Source organism: Danio rerio, chromosome 7 (genome assembly GCF_052040795.2).
Source record: "Danio rerio strain M-AB ecotype USA chromosome 7, GRCz13ab, whole genome shotgun sequence".
In the NCBI taxonomy this organism is placed as follows: Eukaryota; Metazoa; Chordata; class Actinopteri; order Cypriniformes; family Danionidae; genus Danio; species Danio rerio.
This window is the reverse complement of record NC_141027.1, coordinates 10,462,182-10,480,437: the sequence shown is the minus strand read 5'-3', so window position 1 is coordinate 10,480,437 and position 18,256 is coordinate 10,462,182. Positions and strand designations below refer to the sequence as shown.

Genomic DNA, 18,256 nt, shown 5'->3' with positions numbered 1-18,256 from the left:
GGCAGAGGAAGTTAAAAATATCACACTTCCTTTTGGGTTTGATATTTGCTTCAAGAGACTTTTTTTGTAGGTATTAGCATTTTTGATGTGTGCGCCAATTCTCGTATGTGTGCGTGAATCGTAGCCTGGGGGGCCACTCTGACAAATGTGCATAGGTGTTGCTGCCAAGCTATTTTGCCACACCCACTTCCGAAACCTTCAACAAATGTAACTTTTTGTCCCTTCTGGCGCATGTGGAAAGTTTTGTGAGTTTTCGCGCATGTTTAGAGAAGAAGAAACAGAAGAAGAAGAAGAAACGGAGCAATTCCAATAGGGCCTATGCACCATTCTGGTGCTCGGCCCCCAATTAATTGAAGAATACTGTCACCCTGTCAAGACAAAAAGTTATTGCAAACTAGTTATTACAACTACTATGCTTAAAATGTGTTTACAAATCTTACACCTTAGGAGATGTATTTAGAAAAGAAGAAAAAAAAAATCACAGAAAGGCTAATCATTTTGACTATAACTGTCTATAAACAGTAGACGTCAAAACGATTCGCTCTCCTGTGAATTTTGTTTTCTTTTTCTAATGTTTCCCAAATGATGTTTATTAGAGCAAGGAATTTTTCACAGTACGATATTTTCTCTTCTGGAGAAAGTCTTGTTGTTTTATTTTGGCTAGGATAAAAGCAGTATTTCATTTTTTTTAAACCAATTTAAGGTCAATAATATTAGCCCTTTTAAGCTATATATATTTTTTTCAGTTGTCTACAGAATAAACCATCTTCAAACAACGATTTGCCTAATTACCATAACTTGCTTAATGAACCTAGTTAAGCCTTTAAATGACACTTTAAGCTGAATACTAGTATCTTAAAAAAGATCTAGTAAAATATCATTTACTGTCATTATGGCAAAGATAAAAAAAAACAGTTATTAGAAATGAGTTATTAAAACTGTTATGTTTAGAAATGAGGCAGTGGCGCAGTAGGTAGTGCTGTCGCCTCACAGCAAGAAGGTCACTGGTTCGAACCTCGGTTCAGTTGACGTTTCTGTGTGGAGTTAGCATGTTCTCCCTGCTTTGGCGTGGGTTTCCTCTGGGTGCTCCGGTTTCCCCTAAAGTCCAAAGACATGCGGTACTGGTGAATTGGGTAGGCTAAATTGTCCATAGTGTATGAGTGTGTGTGTGAATGTGTGTGGATGTTTCTCTTTCCCGGCTGGAAGGGCATCTGCTGCGTAAAAACTTGCTGGATAAGTTGGTGGTTCATTCCACTGTGGCGACCCCAGAATAATAAAGGGACTGAGCCGACAAGAAAATGAATGAATGAATGAATGAATGTTTAGAAATGTGTTGAAAAAATCTTCTCTCCTTTTAACAAAAATTGGGGGAAAATATAATAATTCTGAATTCAACTGTACATATCTCATTTTCTCAGCATAAAATGACACGATTAAAAAAAAAAGTATACATATAAGCTTTCTCTTCATCAAAAACAAACAAACAAACAAAAAAACCCTAAGGAATTCCCATCTGCACACTCTTGTGTTCCTTTAAAAGCTTTCTTTTACACCTGAGGATTGTGAACTGTGATGGACAGGTGAACAGATGAGATGAAGAGATCAGAGGAGAGCAGATTTGTTTGAAATCCTGCAAAGGACTGATGCACTTTCAGATTGAAGCCTTGGGCAATTTAGGGACAAAACGAGGATTTGAGGTACTGCCGAGTCTCAGATGTTTCTTAGAGATGCAGCTTTAGAAAGAAGTTTTGCAGAAGAAAGGCTGAATGATTGCATGCAATTTTTTTCTGTGTGTGCACGCACTTGTCTATAAAACTGGCTCTGTAATCAATAACATAAAATCTCTGTTACTGAACAGTTTCTGTATTTTGTGATTCACAAGTGTTTTCCATTTATTTATGGTTGTGAATTGCATTATGGGATGTCGATCTCTGCTCTGTAGACTGTTGATGTTGAAAATTCAACTCTACAGTTTGACAAAGTGACATTTATTGACATTTTAGTAGTTTTAAATAATATAAAAGAAACAATATATAGAGAAATACGTCTGTAAAATTACAGAAAATGTACTGGCAGTTTATTACAACACCAACCCCAATCACTTTAATACAAATGTTCATAAAAGCCACTTTTTCCAACATTTCAAGGTTAAAAGGTGTTGAAAGAAAGATTAAGATCCCATCATGCAATTCAGAAGCATCAATAAATGTGAAAAAAAAAAACGAATCACATAAATTGGAAAGCTGCGCATTTTTACAGTGTTTATTACACAGAGCCATAGTTTTCTGCCAAGCTACGCAAAATATCACATGCAGTATCATCTTGTGATAGGCAAATCGCAAATAAACATTTTGCGATATTAAAAGCCATTTTCGTACAACTTCTCATTGAACTATGGCTTCTTTTGTAGTAAATGCTGCTTATGATAAACACGCAAATACCACATATATTCAACCGGCCACTTTATTAGGTACACCTATCCTATTACTGCTCGTAAATTTTTTATCAGCCAATTAGCGACTCAATGCATTTAGGCATGTAGACATGGTCAAGACGATCTGCTGCAGTTCAAACTGAGCATCAGAATGGGGAAGAAAGGTGATTTAAGTGACTTTGAACGTGGCATGATTGTTGGTGCCAGACAGACCTTGAGGCAGATGGGCTACAACAGCAGAAGACCACAGTGGGAGCCACTCCTGTCAGCTGAGAACTGGAAACTGTGGCTACAGTTGGCACAGGCTCACCAAAATTGGACAATAGAAGATTGGAAAAGCGTTGCCTGGTCTGATGAGTCTCAATTTCTGCTGCAACTTTCGGATGGTAGGGTCAGAATTTGGCTTTAACAACATGATAGCATGGATCCCGCCTGCCTTGTATCAACGGTTCAGGCTGCTGGTGGTGGTGTAATGGTGTGGGGGATATTTTCTTGGCACATTTTGGGCCCATTAGTACCAATTGAGCATTGTGTCAATACCACAGCCTACCTGAGTATTGTTGATGTCAATGTCCATTCCTTTATAACCTCAGTGTACCCATCTTCCGATGGCTACTTCCAGAAGGATAACGCGCCATGTCATAAAGTGCGAATCATCTCAGACTGGTTACTTGAACATGACAATGAGTTCACTGTACTCTAATGGCCTCCACAGACACCAGAGCTCAATCCAATAGAGCACCTTTGGGATGTGGTAGAATGGGAGATTCGCATCATGGATGTGCAGCTGACAAAGCTGCGACTTTGTCTCTTGCACGGGGAATACAACTGGCCTCTGCCTGAGCTAAGAGAGGAACTGCGCTCTACTGGTTCTCCTATTGGCTGTTGCTCAAAAAAAGTCGCTCTTTATTTGCATAAAGTTGAAGGATTCTCAACTTTGTTGCATCACTTGACATGCCCACTTGGTTGCCAAAGGTCACTGTTGCTCGCGTAGACTGAGCTCGCCGGCAGTCACTCACTCTCCATTAAAATAAACGGTCGCCTGTCATTTTGCTGCTGCGAATCACTTGCACTGTGAGTGGGGCTTGCATGATGCCATCATGTCAATATGGACCAAGATCTCTGAGGAATATTTCCAGTACCTTGTTGAATCTATGCCATAAACGATTATGGCAAAAGGGGGTCCAACTCGGTATTAGTAAGGTGTATCTAATGAATGTACATGTCTTCAATACTTTTTAACTATTGCTTGTATTTAGAGCTAGTTATATCGGCTAGTCAATTTTTTGTTTAATTAATAATCTTTTGTAATTCTAATAAATTTAAAAAGGAATCATGTCCATTTTTTTATAACAATACTGTCAGTGATTAAAAAAACATTATAAAATCACTATAAAGTATTTCATTGAAGTATCGGTATAAATATCAACGATACTTGTGTTGAAATACTTTGTATCAGATCAGAAAGAAAATAAATGACTGTTTCTCAATTCCAAAAATGCAGAGAACGATCTTACATTCTTGTGAAGACCGGTCTTGCTAGGTGTCCTCGAAAGAACAAACTCGGGAGACCGCCAGAACAGAGAACGCGTCCTGTAAGAAATGAGATGATACGCTCTTCCTGATGGTCACATGACCCTTACGCATCTTCAGACCTTTTTTTCCATTAATACAGCATTCATTCAATGATTTATTGTTTTACAAAGATACGTTGCACAATATAAATAAAACTACAAATTACAGCAAATAAACATTCTTAATGTGTTTAATCATTTATTAAGATTTTCATGGTAATGTTTTTATATATCGGGAAACTCCTGAGATAAATAAGTTATATCTCTGATCTTTGATAAGAAACCTATATAAAATGCTGCGCTTCCAACCTTCAGTTCGCAATGACTTCTGGAGCGAGATTGGTGCTCAAGTCTGCATCCATGCGCCCTCTATCATGAACACATCCTGAGAAGTTTCACGCATTCTCTGTTCTTGCGGTCTTGAGTATTGGAACTGAACTTTGGCAGCTGATGATGACGTTACATGAGAACACGAGGACGCAAGATCGCTGAAGAATGCATATTGAGAAACAGCCATTGTTATCATCCATCCCTTTTGGTTGTTGCTAGATCGGATACGTTTGCAACGGGAATTTAACGAGAATTATTTATATTATTTATTCAATTTCCCATTTACTGTAGTTTATTAACGTCTACACCCACCCTAAACCCAACCGTCACAGTAACGTAAAAACATTAGTTGTACCAAGTATTATTTATGTTATCTATTAAATTACCCAATAAATTGTATTTTTTAATGCCTACCCCCAACCCTAAACCCAACTGTCACAGTGCTGTAAAATTATCAATTATTGTTATACAGTGTCATAAAGCAATGCTGCTATTTTAATGTGCATATCGCACTATCCGCATATCCGATCTAGACTTAACCCTATATTTGGTTGTTCTGTGGTACTCGTGAGAGAGAAAGAGCGCCCTCTGGCCTTCTGGAGGAGATTTACTACTGATCACACCACTGTACTTTCCTCACAAGGTGCAATACAATCTGTTGTAAAAAAAAATAAATGAGCGGAAAAGAGAAGAGAAGAACCCAGTCCAGGAGACTCCCAAGTTGTTGTAAAAAAAAATAAATGAGCGGAAAGAAGAAGAGAGAACCCAATCCAGGAGACTCGAAACCAGCAGAATTCCTTTATTGAGACGTGTTGGTTAATCTGCAGTCATACAGCGTCTTCAAGATGTTCAATGTGTCTGCAAGAGCCTACTAGAGGTCCGTAGTCTGCAAGTTCTTTCACAAGTCTCTCACAAGTCTCAATTAGTCTGAATTAGTCTATATTGTGTTCTTAGGAGGAGGGGATTTGGCTAAACAAAGCATGCAAATTAAGCGTTGTGGTCGGCAGGGTAAACTGCTCTTTCAGGCATTGATCTCATCATGTTCTGGAGACAGAAACCGCCTGACCATTTGATCGAAAAGAGAAAACAATAGACACCCCATGCTGTGAAACTGATAATTGCATCACTTTGGCTTAGTCTGTAGTCAGCAAGGGAAAAGTTAAATGACCCTCCTAGCTGGCATGTCAATGAAATAAAATAATTAAAAACCAGAGAATATAACTTTTTAGTTATACGTAGATTATTGTTAATTTGAAATTAGATGATAAAAATTTATATTTCCACAAATCGCAAATGCAATTTTATGTCAATTTATCATTCAGCCCTAATAAGCAGAAGTAAAAAAAAGTAAAAGATCTGCGATTGCTTGAGTAGGATGGTATATATATACCCTGTCTTGTTTATGCATTGGAGACGGGCTGATTGGTTCATTAATAATAAACACTAACATCATACTGTCTTGTTTTGTTATTTAAAGCAGCTTGTTTCTAATGCGTATGCAATATACTCCTGTTCCGCCTAGATACATTATTAATGAAAGCTGAAGACAGGCTTATTAGAACTGAGCCCAGAGTGAAATATTGAGAGACGTTCGCACCGTTGATATCAATATTTAATGGTTTTGTTTTGCTTGTGTTTGTATTTCAGACTCGTAAGGCGTTTTATGTAAACCAATAAATCAGACTGTCTGACTGCTGTCATATGTATTGTTTGTCTTCAAAAACTGGCAAATTTGTAGGTTATTTATTTCCAGTGCACTTGCAATGTAAATCCATGTGTAGCTTTGTGTGTTGCATCCAACCAAATTCAGTTTACATACAAATGCATTTCTACAAAGTGTTTGTTGCTGTTGTTGAGCTCCCTAAAAATCTATTGGTTGAATCTATTTGTTTGTGTACAGCACAGAACATTTATGAACAGATGGGTTTTTGAATAGAAAAGTAGCCTTTTTTAAAAATGAACCGCATTTGGTGAACTTACATTTAGCAGATGCTTTTGTCCAAAGCGTTAAAGTGTCGAATGAAAGAGTGTGTTTTCTACATGTGGTTTTATGTGGTGAGTGGGCTATCTTTGTAAGGCACACTTAGGCCCAATCCCAATTCTACCCTTTAGCACTTCCCCCTTACCCCTCGTTTTACGCATTCACGTCAAGGGGTAGGGGTGTCCCATTTCTCTTTAGCTTGAAGGCGTAGGGCTAAGGGGAAAGGGTGAATAGTCCTTCGAACAAATATTTTTCAGGACCACACTCGAAACCAAGGGGTTAGAAAATTTCTCAGAATACACAAGCCACAACATCAGGTAGTTACACCCGGAAGTAAGGAGATCCACCAATTAGGATTTTTTAAAATTATTATAAATTTTTACCACAAACAAGCACATGTTTTAATATATCTATAACCGTGTTCATGTTTTACCATTTACCATACTAAAAAAAAAACAAAAAAAAAAACGCTAAAATAAAAATAGCAAAATTTCGCAATCTATAATCAAAAATAATAACTCCACTTACAGCAGTCTCACAACATTCTGACACTCGAATACACTGTCAGTAATGTCTAGTGCCTGGGAATGGGCTTTTTACAGTGTCTGCTATAATGTTAATGTTGTTTTTGTGTGTCTACATAGATGAATATGGCCACTGTGTAAATGCACAGCATAGGTACGATCTTATTGCCACATTATATCATTACGATAACATAATATATGCCTTCAGTGAGTTCGGTTGTAAGGGCCCAGGGGAAGGGGTAGGGGTACAAAAATAGAATTGGGATTGGACCTGAATCTCTTTCTTGATTTTTGTGTTTTTCAAACACAGATTTGAATGCAGCGATTCGAAGGATTAATTTCCACATACAAATCACCATCGTTTATAATTTATATTGTGTGGGTGTTGAGATCCCGATCTTTTAATGACTAATCATGCAGCTTACACTGAACGCATTAACAATGCTAAACAAGTAGTGACAGAAAGTGTGGTTCATTCTTACACTAATTTCGAGATGATCAAGTGCTTATGATCAACACGGCTGGCTAATCATTAGATTCTTAATCTGCCCTATTAGATGATTACGGAAGCATTATCAATAACCAGAGTTTTTCACTCTAGCTATCTTCGTCTTGAAGCTTCCGCCCCTTCCACCTCTACTTCCCCCTTTTTTCGATAGGGCGAAACGGTGGCCCAGTGGCTAGCACTGTTGCCTCACAGCAAGAACACCGCAGGTCCAACCTCCCATCAGGCTGGTCGGTGTTTCTGTGCAGAGTTCAAAAACAGTCCAAAAACATACATCATAGCCAATCGATAAACCAAATTATCACCTAAGACAACCCTAGTTTACACTTCTCACACGGCGACAAGCAGGAGAGTTCTCAAGACCTACCTGAGCTCGAACTCCCCTCTCACCCTTCTAACGGAAGGGAGCCTCGGGCACGAGGATATTACGAGCTCAGGGTTCTCTCCCGGGACAGCATGCCAAATACGCTTTATTGAATATCACTCTTGAAACGCCTTTAATGAAACCCACCACATCCTGATTAACCCCCCACGACTTCTTCCGTCAGCATTATGTTTTACAGAAAAGCCTAAATGCTTTCAAACATGTGATTTGAATGACGCAAGAGGCGATCTCGCTATGATCGTTACAAATTTAGGATTAATCTACCGGTAAAAAAAAATTTATTAATCTACACAGGGTTCAACGCTAAGGATTTTTTCTACTGGTCCGATCGGGCAAGTGGTTTAGATTTTTACTTGCCCTGCCAAAATTTTCACTGGCCCCACCAAAAAAAAAAAGGAAGTTAATAGCTATTTTTAACCACATATTTTAAACAATGTGTCAAAAATAAAGTCTGTAAATCTAGAATTTCAATACTTAAAAAACAATTGTAAATATAAGTGTTATGCAAACAAAAAGAGCAGTATGGAAAATGTGGAGGCATTTTATTGCAGTTTGAAATTATTAAAAAAAAAAAGGTGGCTGACTTGTCAAACTGACGGCAGACTATGCATAACATCACTTCATTATTATTTTGTCGTCTTGTTTCCATGTAAATGTCTACTTCCAACCCGTTAGAGACAAACATTTTCGTTTAGCCTTTTAATTTGATGTTGCCGCCATGTTGCTGTTTCTACGCTGGACTGGTTGTTACCAGGTTACAAAAAAAAAAAAAATAGCATGGTCAAATCAATCAGATAAGACGAATCAGAAAGCAATATGTTGTTTACGACATTACAGAGAAGGTAGCATTTAAAGATTTAAAAGCACAAACTTAAAATGCATGCAATCGACTAATAGTCACAGACAAATTAAATATTAGTGACAAGGCAGCACTGTCCCAATCGGGCCATTTATGATCCGGTCTACTGTCCCAAGTGTCTCTCACGCTGGCCCTGGGCCACCGGGCAGTCCTTATTGTTGAGCCCTGCTACAGGTCATGTGTTCCTAACCGTAGGATGTGATCCGAACAAATCACAGATCAACTGTCATCCATTACACCCCTATTTGTTTGTGTACAGCACAGAACATTTATGTACAACTAGATCTGTGAATAGAAAAGCCTTTTCTTTTTTTTAAAAAATGAAGCTCATTTGGTGAACTTAAGCTGTCAGTAGATGTCCTGTAAGCAAGCATCAGTGATTTGAACCTAATCCGAGTGTCAGCCAGACAAGCTATTTGATTATCGTCAATGCTGTGGGGAATGTTGGATGTATTCTATGTTGTTTTATCTCTCTATTTTTTGATCATTTGTTTTTAGGTTTGTACAGCACAATGGTCAACAACTGTTGTTTTATTGTGCTTTATAAACAAATAAACTGAACTAAGACTAAAAATGATTTTACTTGACAAGAAAATGTTTCTTGATTAAAGAAGTTTTAAAAATTTGGACTAGAAACAAGACAACAACTTTCTAAGTAAAAAAACCTTCATTTTTTTCAGAAATTAGACGCTAATTACAGCAGCTAGTTGTCATGGTTTTATACATATAAACTCAAGTTTAAAAAAGAAACACATATTTATTTTTATATGCATTAGTTAAGATACACCTATACCTACATAAATAGCCAGAATATCATCAAAACTGAAGTCTACTTTAATAAAAAGTAAATATGTATCTTTTATCCACTCTCCTTTAGCATGCAGAGCCTTTGTGCTTATAAAGCTCAACATGACAATCTGCATGAAATCCACTCATCCATTTAATGTTTTTGCTCCTAATAAATTCACTGTATTGTGCTGTAATGGCGTAAAAATTGAGCTCCAAGAGCAAATCTCCATAATCCCCGTAATCTCATTTAATTACTGTCTTTCCTCTCTGATTTGGTTACAGGAGGGCTAGATCTTATCCTCATGCCTGGTTTGGGATTTGATAAGAGCGGGAATCGGCTTGGCAGAGGAAAGGGTTTTTACGACACGTATCTGGAGCGCTGCAGGACGCACCCCAAGGGAAAGCCGTACACCATCGCCTTGGCCTTCAAAGAGCAGATCTGTGCCGAGATCCCAGTGGGAGAACATGATATTGTCATTGATGAAGTTCTGCATGAAGACGAGTGATCCACTTGACCGGTCAGAGCTCGATTACAGTACAGCGCAGTTTCAGATTCAACACTGAACAAACCATAGACTCATTTTTGAATGAAATGCATCAAGGTCTATTGTATGCAATACATATTATCAATTAAAGATTTGCTGTATCAGCATGGGTTTTTGCCAAACTCTGACTACCAAAAGGCTAAATATGCAGTCTGTCCATACATTAAATATAAATTGCTGCAAAAAAGGTGTCATTTTTTGTGTAACAAGGTCTTCAGGGGTGCAAAATTCATTGTTTTTAAGTTGATGTATAAGTCATTCCAACATTATCTCATGACAATTTGTACATTTTTTATTTAGTGTCCAATTCAAACAATTTTGTACACGATTAGCTCATTTGCTAATGACGGTTTGGGTAAGGGATGGGGTTTGGTGCTACACCTTCTTTTCAAAATCGTACATTTTTGTACGACTGAACTTGTACTAATTCCAACAAAATAGCCACTAAACTGACAAAATGTTATGTTAGTCACGTTTCCTTGTGAGATCAGGCTGGTCATTCACATAAAGGGCCCTATCATACATCCAAGGTGCAAGGCTTGTATAGTGTGATTTGTTGCTATTTCCAGATCAGCGCAACAGAAATTTTCACGGTTTGCACCACGCTGTTGAAATAGCAAACACATTTGCGCCACTTTGTGGACTCATGGGTGTGCTGGTCTATAAAGGAGGTGTGTTAAGGCGCGTTGCTATTTTGAAGAACTGAAATAGACCCTACAGCTGGTCTAAAGTCCAGCGTAGAGCGCCTATGCAGGTACAAACACTTACGCATTGCTTAAAACACACCAGATGTACAGAAATACACAAATATCTTTACAAAAGAAAAAAATTAAAGGATTAAAATTATTATTTTCTACATAAATATAAATTAATATATATATATATATATATATATATATATATATATATATATATATATATATATATATATATATATATATATATATATATATATATATATATAAATGAAGGGGAGTATCTATCCATCCATCCGTTACCCTAGTACATTCTAGAAACCATGTTGCAACCGCAAAGCAACCACCCAATACACCAAAGCAAATGCCTAGCAACCATCTGAATTTTCATTGTTCAGGGGGTTTAATAATTCTGATTTCAACTATATATACATATATATATATACATATATATATATATATATAAATATATATATATATATATATATATATATATATATATATATATATATATATATATATATACACACACACACACACACACACACACACACACACACACACACACACACACACACACACACACACACACACACACACACACACAGTTGAAGTCAGAATTATTCGCCCCCGTTTATTTTTTCCCCAATTTATGTTTAACAGAGCAGATTTTTTTTCAACACATTTGTAAACACCTTAAACACTTCTATACACCTTAAAGTCACATTTAAAGGCTTACCTAGATTAATTAGATTAACTAGGCAGGCAGGTTAATTAGGCAAGTTATTGTATAATAATGGTTTGTTCTGTAGACTATCGAAAAAAATTATAGCTTAAAGGGCCTAATAATTTTGACCTTAAAATGATTCATAAAAAATTAAAAACTGCTTTTATTCTAGCTGAAATAAATCAAATCAGTCTTTCTCCAGAAGAAAAAATATTATCAGACATACAGTGAAAGTTTCCTTGCTCTGTTAAACATCATTTGGGAAATATAAATTAAATAAAAAAGTCAAAGGGGGGGCTAATCATTTTGACTTCAACTGTATACACACACGTAAACAGAATTTTATTTTATATAAGCGCTATACTGGCTGTCTCTGGTTGTTTTGGCAAGCGAGTGCTCTTCTACCTTTGTCTAAAATAAGTCTGCGCTCTGCTCTAATTTGCATTTGAATAAAATTAGTTGGAACTGCTTTTGACATCCTTTATTGGCTCATTAAGCTGCAGAAGCGCTGAGACTTGCCCCGGTGCTCTTTATTGACAAACAGCAGAAGAATTAAGACGGGAATAATGAGCAGTCTGTCACAGTGACTCTCTACAGTCAGTACATGACACTTCCTCCTGCTCGCTCTCCTCATTTCTCCCTATGTGCTTGTGTGACCTGAATGCACTGAACGTCTCTGGGACATCTCTTAAAATATGTGCCTTTTGCGTATGCATGGGCTATTTCTTTGTTTTTTATGGCAGAAAAAGTAAAAATTATTTTTTATGACTGTGTGAAATCAAAGTTTTCAATGTTTATTTACAGAGCACATAGTTTATTCAATAGGGTAACAATAAATTAGTGTAAGCTCATTCATTTATTAATTTTTACTTCGGCTTAGTTTCTATTTCATAGGTCGCCACAGCAGAATGAACCACCAACTATTACAACTAGCACAAGTTTTATGCAGCGGATGCCCTTCCAGCTGCAACCCAGTGCTGGGAAACACCCACACACACTCATACACTACAGCCAATTTAGCTTATTCAGTTCACCTATAGTGCATGTGCTTAATAATAATAATAATAATAATGCATTTTATTTAAAGGCGCCTTTCATGACACTCAAGGTCACCGTACAGGACAGCTAAAACTATCAATTCAAATAAAAACACAATAAACAATAGAATACAATACAAGCTTTAAAAATGCAATCGGGTCAAAGAGAATAGGCTGTTCTAAACAGATGTGTTTTGAGTCTGGACTTAAATTGTGAAAGAGTGTCTAGTGCTTGGTCTGTGAGGGAAACTGGAGCACCCAAAAGGAAAGCCATGCCAACACGGGGAGAACATGCAAACTCTACACAGAAATGCCAACTGACCCAGCCGGGACTCAAGCCAGTGACCTTGCTGTGAGGCGACAGTGCTGACCACTGAATGTGAGTTTATCCACTGAAATTTTTTGAATTAGTTTTGGAAGCCTCCAATCAAATTTTGACCATTCGCTTCCGTGTCTACAGTGGCTGTCTTTATGTTGACGTCAGTTTAATGCTTCAGACACAATATTCTTAGCCATGTCTTTTTTACCGTTAGTTTGCTGTGAGGGAATGATGCACACTAGAAAGCGACGTCCCCTACTCAATATTCGGTATTGGAAGTGCATTAACATACTGAAGTAGTTTTATCAACTTTGTGTTCACACTGATTTGAAGACTGCTCTTCCTTATGCCGTCTGGATTGTTTATAAGCAGTGATGTAAAGTAACTAATTACTAGGGATGTAACGGTATCAGAATTTCACGGTACGGTAATACCTCGGTATGAATGTCACGGTACGGTATTTATTGAATCATTTATAGGAAAAACAAAACTTTTGAAAATACTCCAAAAAAGTGCCAAAAGTGTCAATGACATACAAATTAGTCATCTATCTGTAAGCTTTGAAACAGGAACTTCAATTTTAATAACAAAAAATTATTAAACCATGTAAAAAAATCAAGTTTCAATTTAGTATTGTTGAAAACTCATCACATTCAACATTTAATCACTCACTCACTTAGATAGAGATGGGTTTAAAGGAAAATTTACATATAACTATAATCTGGTAAAAGCTGGTATCTCTGGGCATTTACAATGTCCCCTGCAACAGAAAAAAACCCTCTCATTTGGGACTGAGGATTCTGGGACAGAGATATGACTTGGCCCATGTTGACAGCAGTGGGTAACGTTGTGCATTGTCTTTCCCCCACTTGAGTAGACAAACCATGAGTGAGATAGAGGTCTCTTTGCGGTACAAGTCAATGTCTGCATCAATCTGAACAGTGTGCTGTGTTTCTGCAGTCCCCATGACTGCTATTAGTCGTATTCCCCAACTTGCAGGCACGTGCACACATAGGGCTCAACCTGTGCAGTGCACATGCCCTTTTTAGTCTTGGATAGAAAATGCCCTTCCAAATCGATCAAAAGTGCTCCCGCGACACAACCTCCGTCCAGCCCTTCAGTAGACAACACCGCTCTTGAGTATGCGCGCTCAACCCCCCCTCGGCGCTTTACAATACGCGCGAGACAACACAGCTGATCAGAACGCGCGCGACAACACCGCTATTCAGTACGCGCGCGACAACACACGCTTTAGGTTCGATCATTTCCATCTTTTTTTCATCTCCGCTACTAGCAGCACACTCCATTTCCGCATTACTGGATCTGTAGCGACAACAGACCGCAAAGGATTATGGCCACGCCTGGGCTGATGGGAAATGTAGTTTAAGCTACCTCCCGTTCGCTTCATTCGCCTGAGCAAATTTTCTCAGAAGACCTATAGTTTTACCGAGTCATGCGACTTCGGTAATATCGAAAAAATTAATATTGCGGTATGACGGTATTTACAATACCGTTACATCCCTACTAATTACAAAAACTCAAATTACTGTAAGTTTTTTTTTTCTCAGAAATTGTAACTTACTAAGTAGTTTTAATAATGTGCACTTTTACTTTCCCTTGATCACATTTTTAGTGCAGTGTTGGTACTTTTACTCCACTACTTTCCTTCAACCTGCAGTCACTACTTTATTTTTTCTTGTCTGTGGGGATTAGAAAAATCTGTCTTGTGAATCCTGTTAAGTCAGATCACACATCAATCACATCATAATGAACTACCTCAAGACATGGGCGATTTATAATTGCAGCAAACTGTTTGGAAGAATTAAAAGTGTCCAAGAAGATGTCCAAAATCTTTACATGCATTGACCCAGAGACTGTTTAGAAGCATGTCACTGATGAGAAGATGACGGATGTTTACTGTATGATGACCCAAATGGCCTTAAACACCCAGCAGGCACAGAGCGTCAACATGGTGTTAGATTGTCGCTGTACCCCAACATCATGGATGTTGCATTTTGTTTGGAAAGGATATTTGGGTTCATCAGAACGTCAGTCTGGCGTCAATGTCCAACGTCCAACCTAATATCAAATATCAACATCTAATGATGTTACAGCTTAATGTTGATGATGTCTATCAGATGTTGGATTTTGGTTATCATACCTGCCAAATAAATGTCAGTATTCGACGTCAATATGACGTTAGTGTTAGATGTTGGCTCGACGTTGGATTTTGGTCACTTTCCTACACAACCTAAAATCAACCAAATATCAACGTCATTTGATGTCATTAATGGACTTCAATATAACGTTGTCCTTAGATGCTGGCTAAACAATAAATTTTGGTCACCTGACATCACAACTTAAATATAACCTAATATAAACGTCTTATGACCTTCTGTGACATTGTATGCACTACAGAACGTTACGTTTACACACATCCACAAATTACATGTAAACACATCAGCTTTACACAGTGTAATACTCACTACTCTTGAGAACTTTTGAAAGGGCTACATTTTACTCATACTTTGAGTAATATTTACAACAGATACTTTTACTCTACTTGCACTACATTTTTAGGCAAGTACTTTTACTTAAGTATGATTTTTCAGTACTCTTTCCACCACTGGCAAAGTGTACTACTGTATATATTATAGCATTTACAACTTTTGAATGAATGCTCCAGCATATTAACTATAGTGATCTGACAAACTGTAATAAATACTATAGTATATTTAGTTTTTACTACAGTAAACTGTGGTGTGGAGCAAAACGGTAGCTTAGTGGCAGCCGAATAAATGTCTGTTATATGACATCAATATGAAGTTGGTTTAACATGTCAGTTCGACGTTGGATTTTGGTCACTTTCTAACACAACCTAAAATCACTTAAATATCAACGTCGTTATTAGACATCAAATAATGTTGTCCTTAGACAATTAATTTTGGTCACCTGACATCACAAGCTTAATCTAACCTAATTTTAATGTCTTATGATGTTGTGTGCTTGCTCGACAATGAATATATGCACTACAGAATGTTACGTTTACACACATCCACAAATAACATGTAAACGCATCAGCTTTTTACAGAGTAATACTCTGTACTCACTACTGTTAAGTACTCTGGAGAGGTCTTTTTACTCATACTTTGAGTAATATCCATAACAGATACTTTTACTCTACTTGCACTACATTTTTAGGAAAGTACTTTTACTTAAGTATGATTTTTCAGTACTCTTTCCACCACTGGCAAAGTGTACTACTGTATATATTATAGCATTTACAACTTTTTAATGAATGCTCCAGCATATTAACTATAGTGATCTGACAAACTGTAATAAATACTATAGTATATTTAGTTTTTACTACTGTAACGGGGAGACTGACACGGAGGGATCCATTTTGCAGTATTTATTAAGTCACACTTAAACATCAACACCTCGCACGGTTGTGCGAACATACAACATACAACTCAACGATGATTAGCAGATAACAGAGGCAGAGTGATTACCAGGCTTGAGTCAAGGGCAGGCAGCGTGGGACAGAGCAGAGTCGAGGAACGGGCTGAAGTGGTAAACGGGAGATCAGGCAGGATAGAACGCTCAGAAATGCTGGCCGGGGCTAAACAAGACTTCGCAGAGAACTGGAGTTTGAGTGTGGCTTATATAGGAGCGTGGGTCGTTAACTGGATTGAGTTCAGGTGTGTGCACGATCAGTCTAGGTGGATGATGTAATGCTTAGAAGTCCGGGGATGGCGGCCTCTGCTGGCCAGCGAGGGGAATGACTGGGACAGAGTCGGTGACAACTACAGTAAACTGTGGTGTGGAGCAAAACGGTAGTTTAGTGGCAGCCGAATAAATGTCTGTATATGACGACAATATGAAGTTGGATTAACATGTCAGTTCGACGTTGGATTTTGGTCACTTTCTAACACAACCTAAAATCAATTAAATATCAACGTCGTTATTAGACATCAAATAATGTTATCCTTAGACAATTAATTTTGGTCACCTGACATCACAAGCTTAATCTAACCTAATATTAATGTCTTAATGTTTTGTCACTCCGCTGCTACTCCGTTTGCACTGGCTGCCAGTTGCTGCTCGCATCAAATTCAAAGCTCTGATGTTTGCCTACAAAGTGACTTCTGGCCTTGCTCCTTCTTATCTGCTCTCGCTTCTGCAGATCTATGTGCCCTCCAGAAACTTGCGTTCTGTGAATGAACGTCGCCTCGTGGTTCCATCCCAAAGGGGGAAGAAATCACTTTCGCGAACGCTCACGCTCAATCTGCCCAGTTGGTGGAATGAACTCCCTAACTGCATTAGAACAGCACAGTCACTCGCTACTTTCAAGAAACGACTAAAAACTCAACTATTTAGTCTCCACTACACTTCCTAATCTGCAATTGCCTCTCTGAATATCACACTAACTGTACAAAAAAAAAAAAAAAAATAATAATAATAATAATAATAATAATACTAATACTTCCCTTCTTAGACTTTACAGACCTGAAACTTGCTTATAGCACTTATTCATTGTTGCTCTTGGTTGTGTAAATTGCTTCCTTGTCCTCATTTGTAAGTCGCTTTGGATAAAAGCGTCTGCTAAATGACTAAATGTAAATGTAAATGTCTTATGATGTTGTGTGCTTGCTGGACAATGACTAAATGCACTACAGAATGTTACGTTTACACACATCCACAAATAACATGTAAACGCATCAGCTTTTTACAGAGTAATACTCTGTACTCACTACTGTTAAGTACTCTGGAAAGGTCTTTTTACTCATACTTTGAGTAATATCCATAACAGATACTTTTACTCTACTTGCACTACATTTTTAGGCAGGTAATGGTACCTTTACTAAGTAAGATTTTTCAGTAATCTTTCCACTACTGTTCCACTGCTGTACACAGTCAGTCAGTCAGTCAGTCAGTCAGTCGGTCGCCAGCAGCCTCTGGTGGATTTACACAAGAACAGCAGGCTCAAATTGCACTTGCGAGAGAAATTCGAGATTTCAACAAAAGCATCCACAGCGGCCTCTGGTGGATTTGCGAAAACAAAAAATGCAAAAAACGTAGCTCCTGGGATAAATTTGGCGTTCTCCAGAAATGTATACAGGGGTACATATCAATAATGAGCCTGGGTTGGCTGGATATTATCTCACTATATTCGATAATCGTAATATTTAATTCATGTTGTCTCCATCTAACAACATATTCCCTGACTTTGGTCTTTTGAATCTATTACTTGTTCTCAGATAACGTGTTTTGGCTGAGCGCAAAGATAACTTAATATAATAATTTATGTAAACACGTACACTGATTCTGCACATTTGACTGATTACTTGGCTTTATTTCCTATAATGTATAAACTTATTGTATGTTATACTTTTATAATGGCCATTATTAATTCTTAAAACTGATATTCAGCGAAAGAGACCGGGCACGTTTCATACTTTTCAAGAAGATTAAAGAAGGCAGTTATGTTATAGGCTCTGTTTTGATATAAATATGCGTACAGTGAAGATGACGGTCATAAATATGCAGCT

At 37.6% G+C, this 18,256-nt stretch overlaps 2 protein-coding genes across 3 annotated transcripts in view; one reads left to right on the top strand and one right to left on the bottom strand.

Moving 5' to 3' along the window:
• mthfs (5,10-methenyltetrahydrofolate synthetase (5-formyltetrahydrofolate cyclo-ligase)) overlaps positions 1 to 10,113 on the top strand; it is a 30,140-nt gene extending 20,027 nt beyond the window's left edge. Inside the window, 1 exon segment of one of the 2 annotated variants that reach the window (NM_001386413.1) lies at positions 9,664 to 10,113. In NM_001386413.1, the coding sequence (NP_001373342.1) occupies positions 9,664 to 9,887 (224 nt within the window). In that variant the 3' untranslated portion in view covers positions 9,888 to 10,113. 2 annotated transcript variants of the gene reach the window in all.
• Positions 1 to 18,256, bottom strand: part of zfand6 (zinc finger, AN1-type domain 6) — a 131,860-nt gene that overhangs the window by 49,161 nt on the left and 64,443 nt on the right. The window lies entirely within an intron of this gene.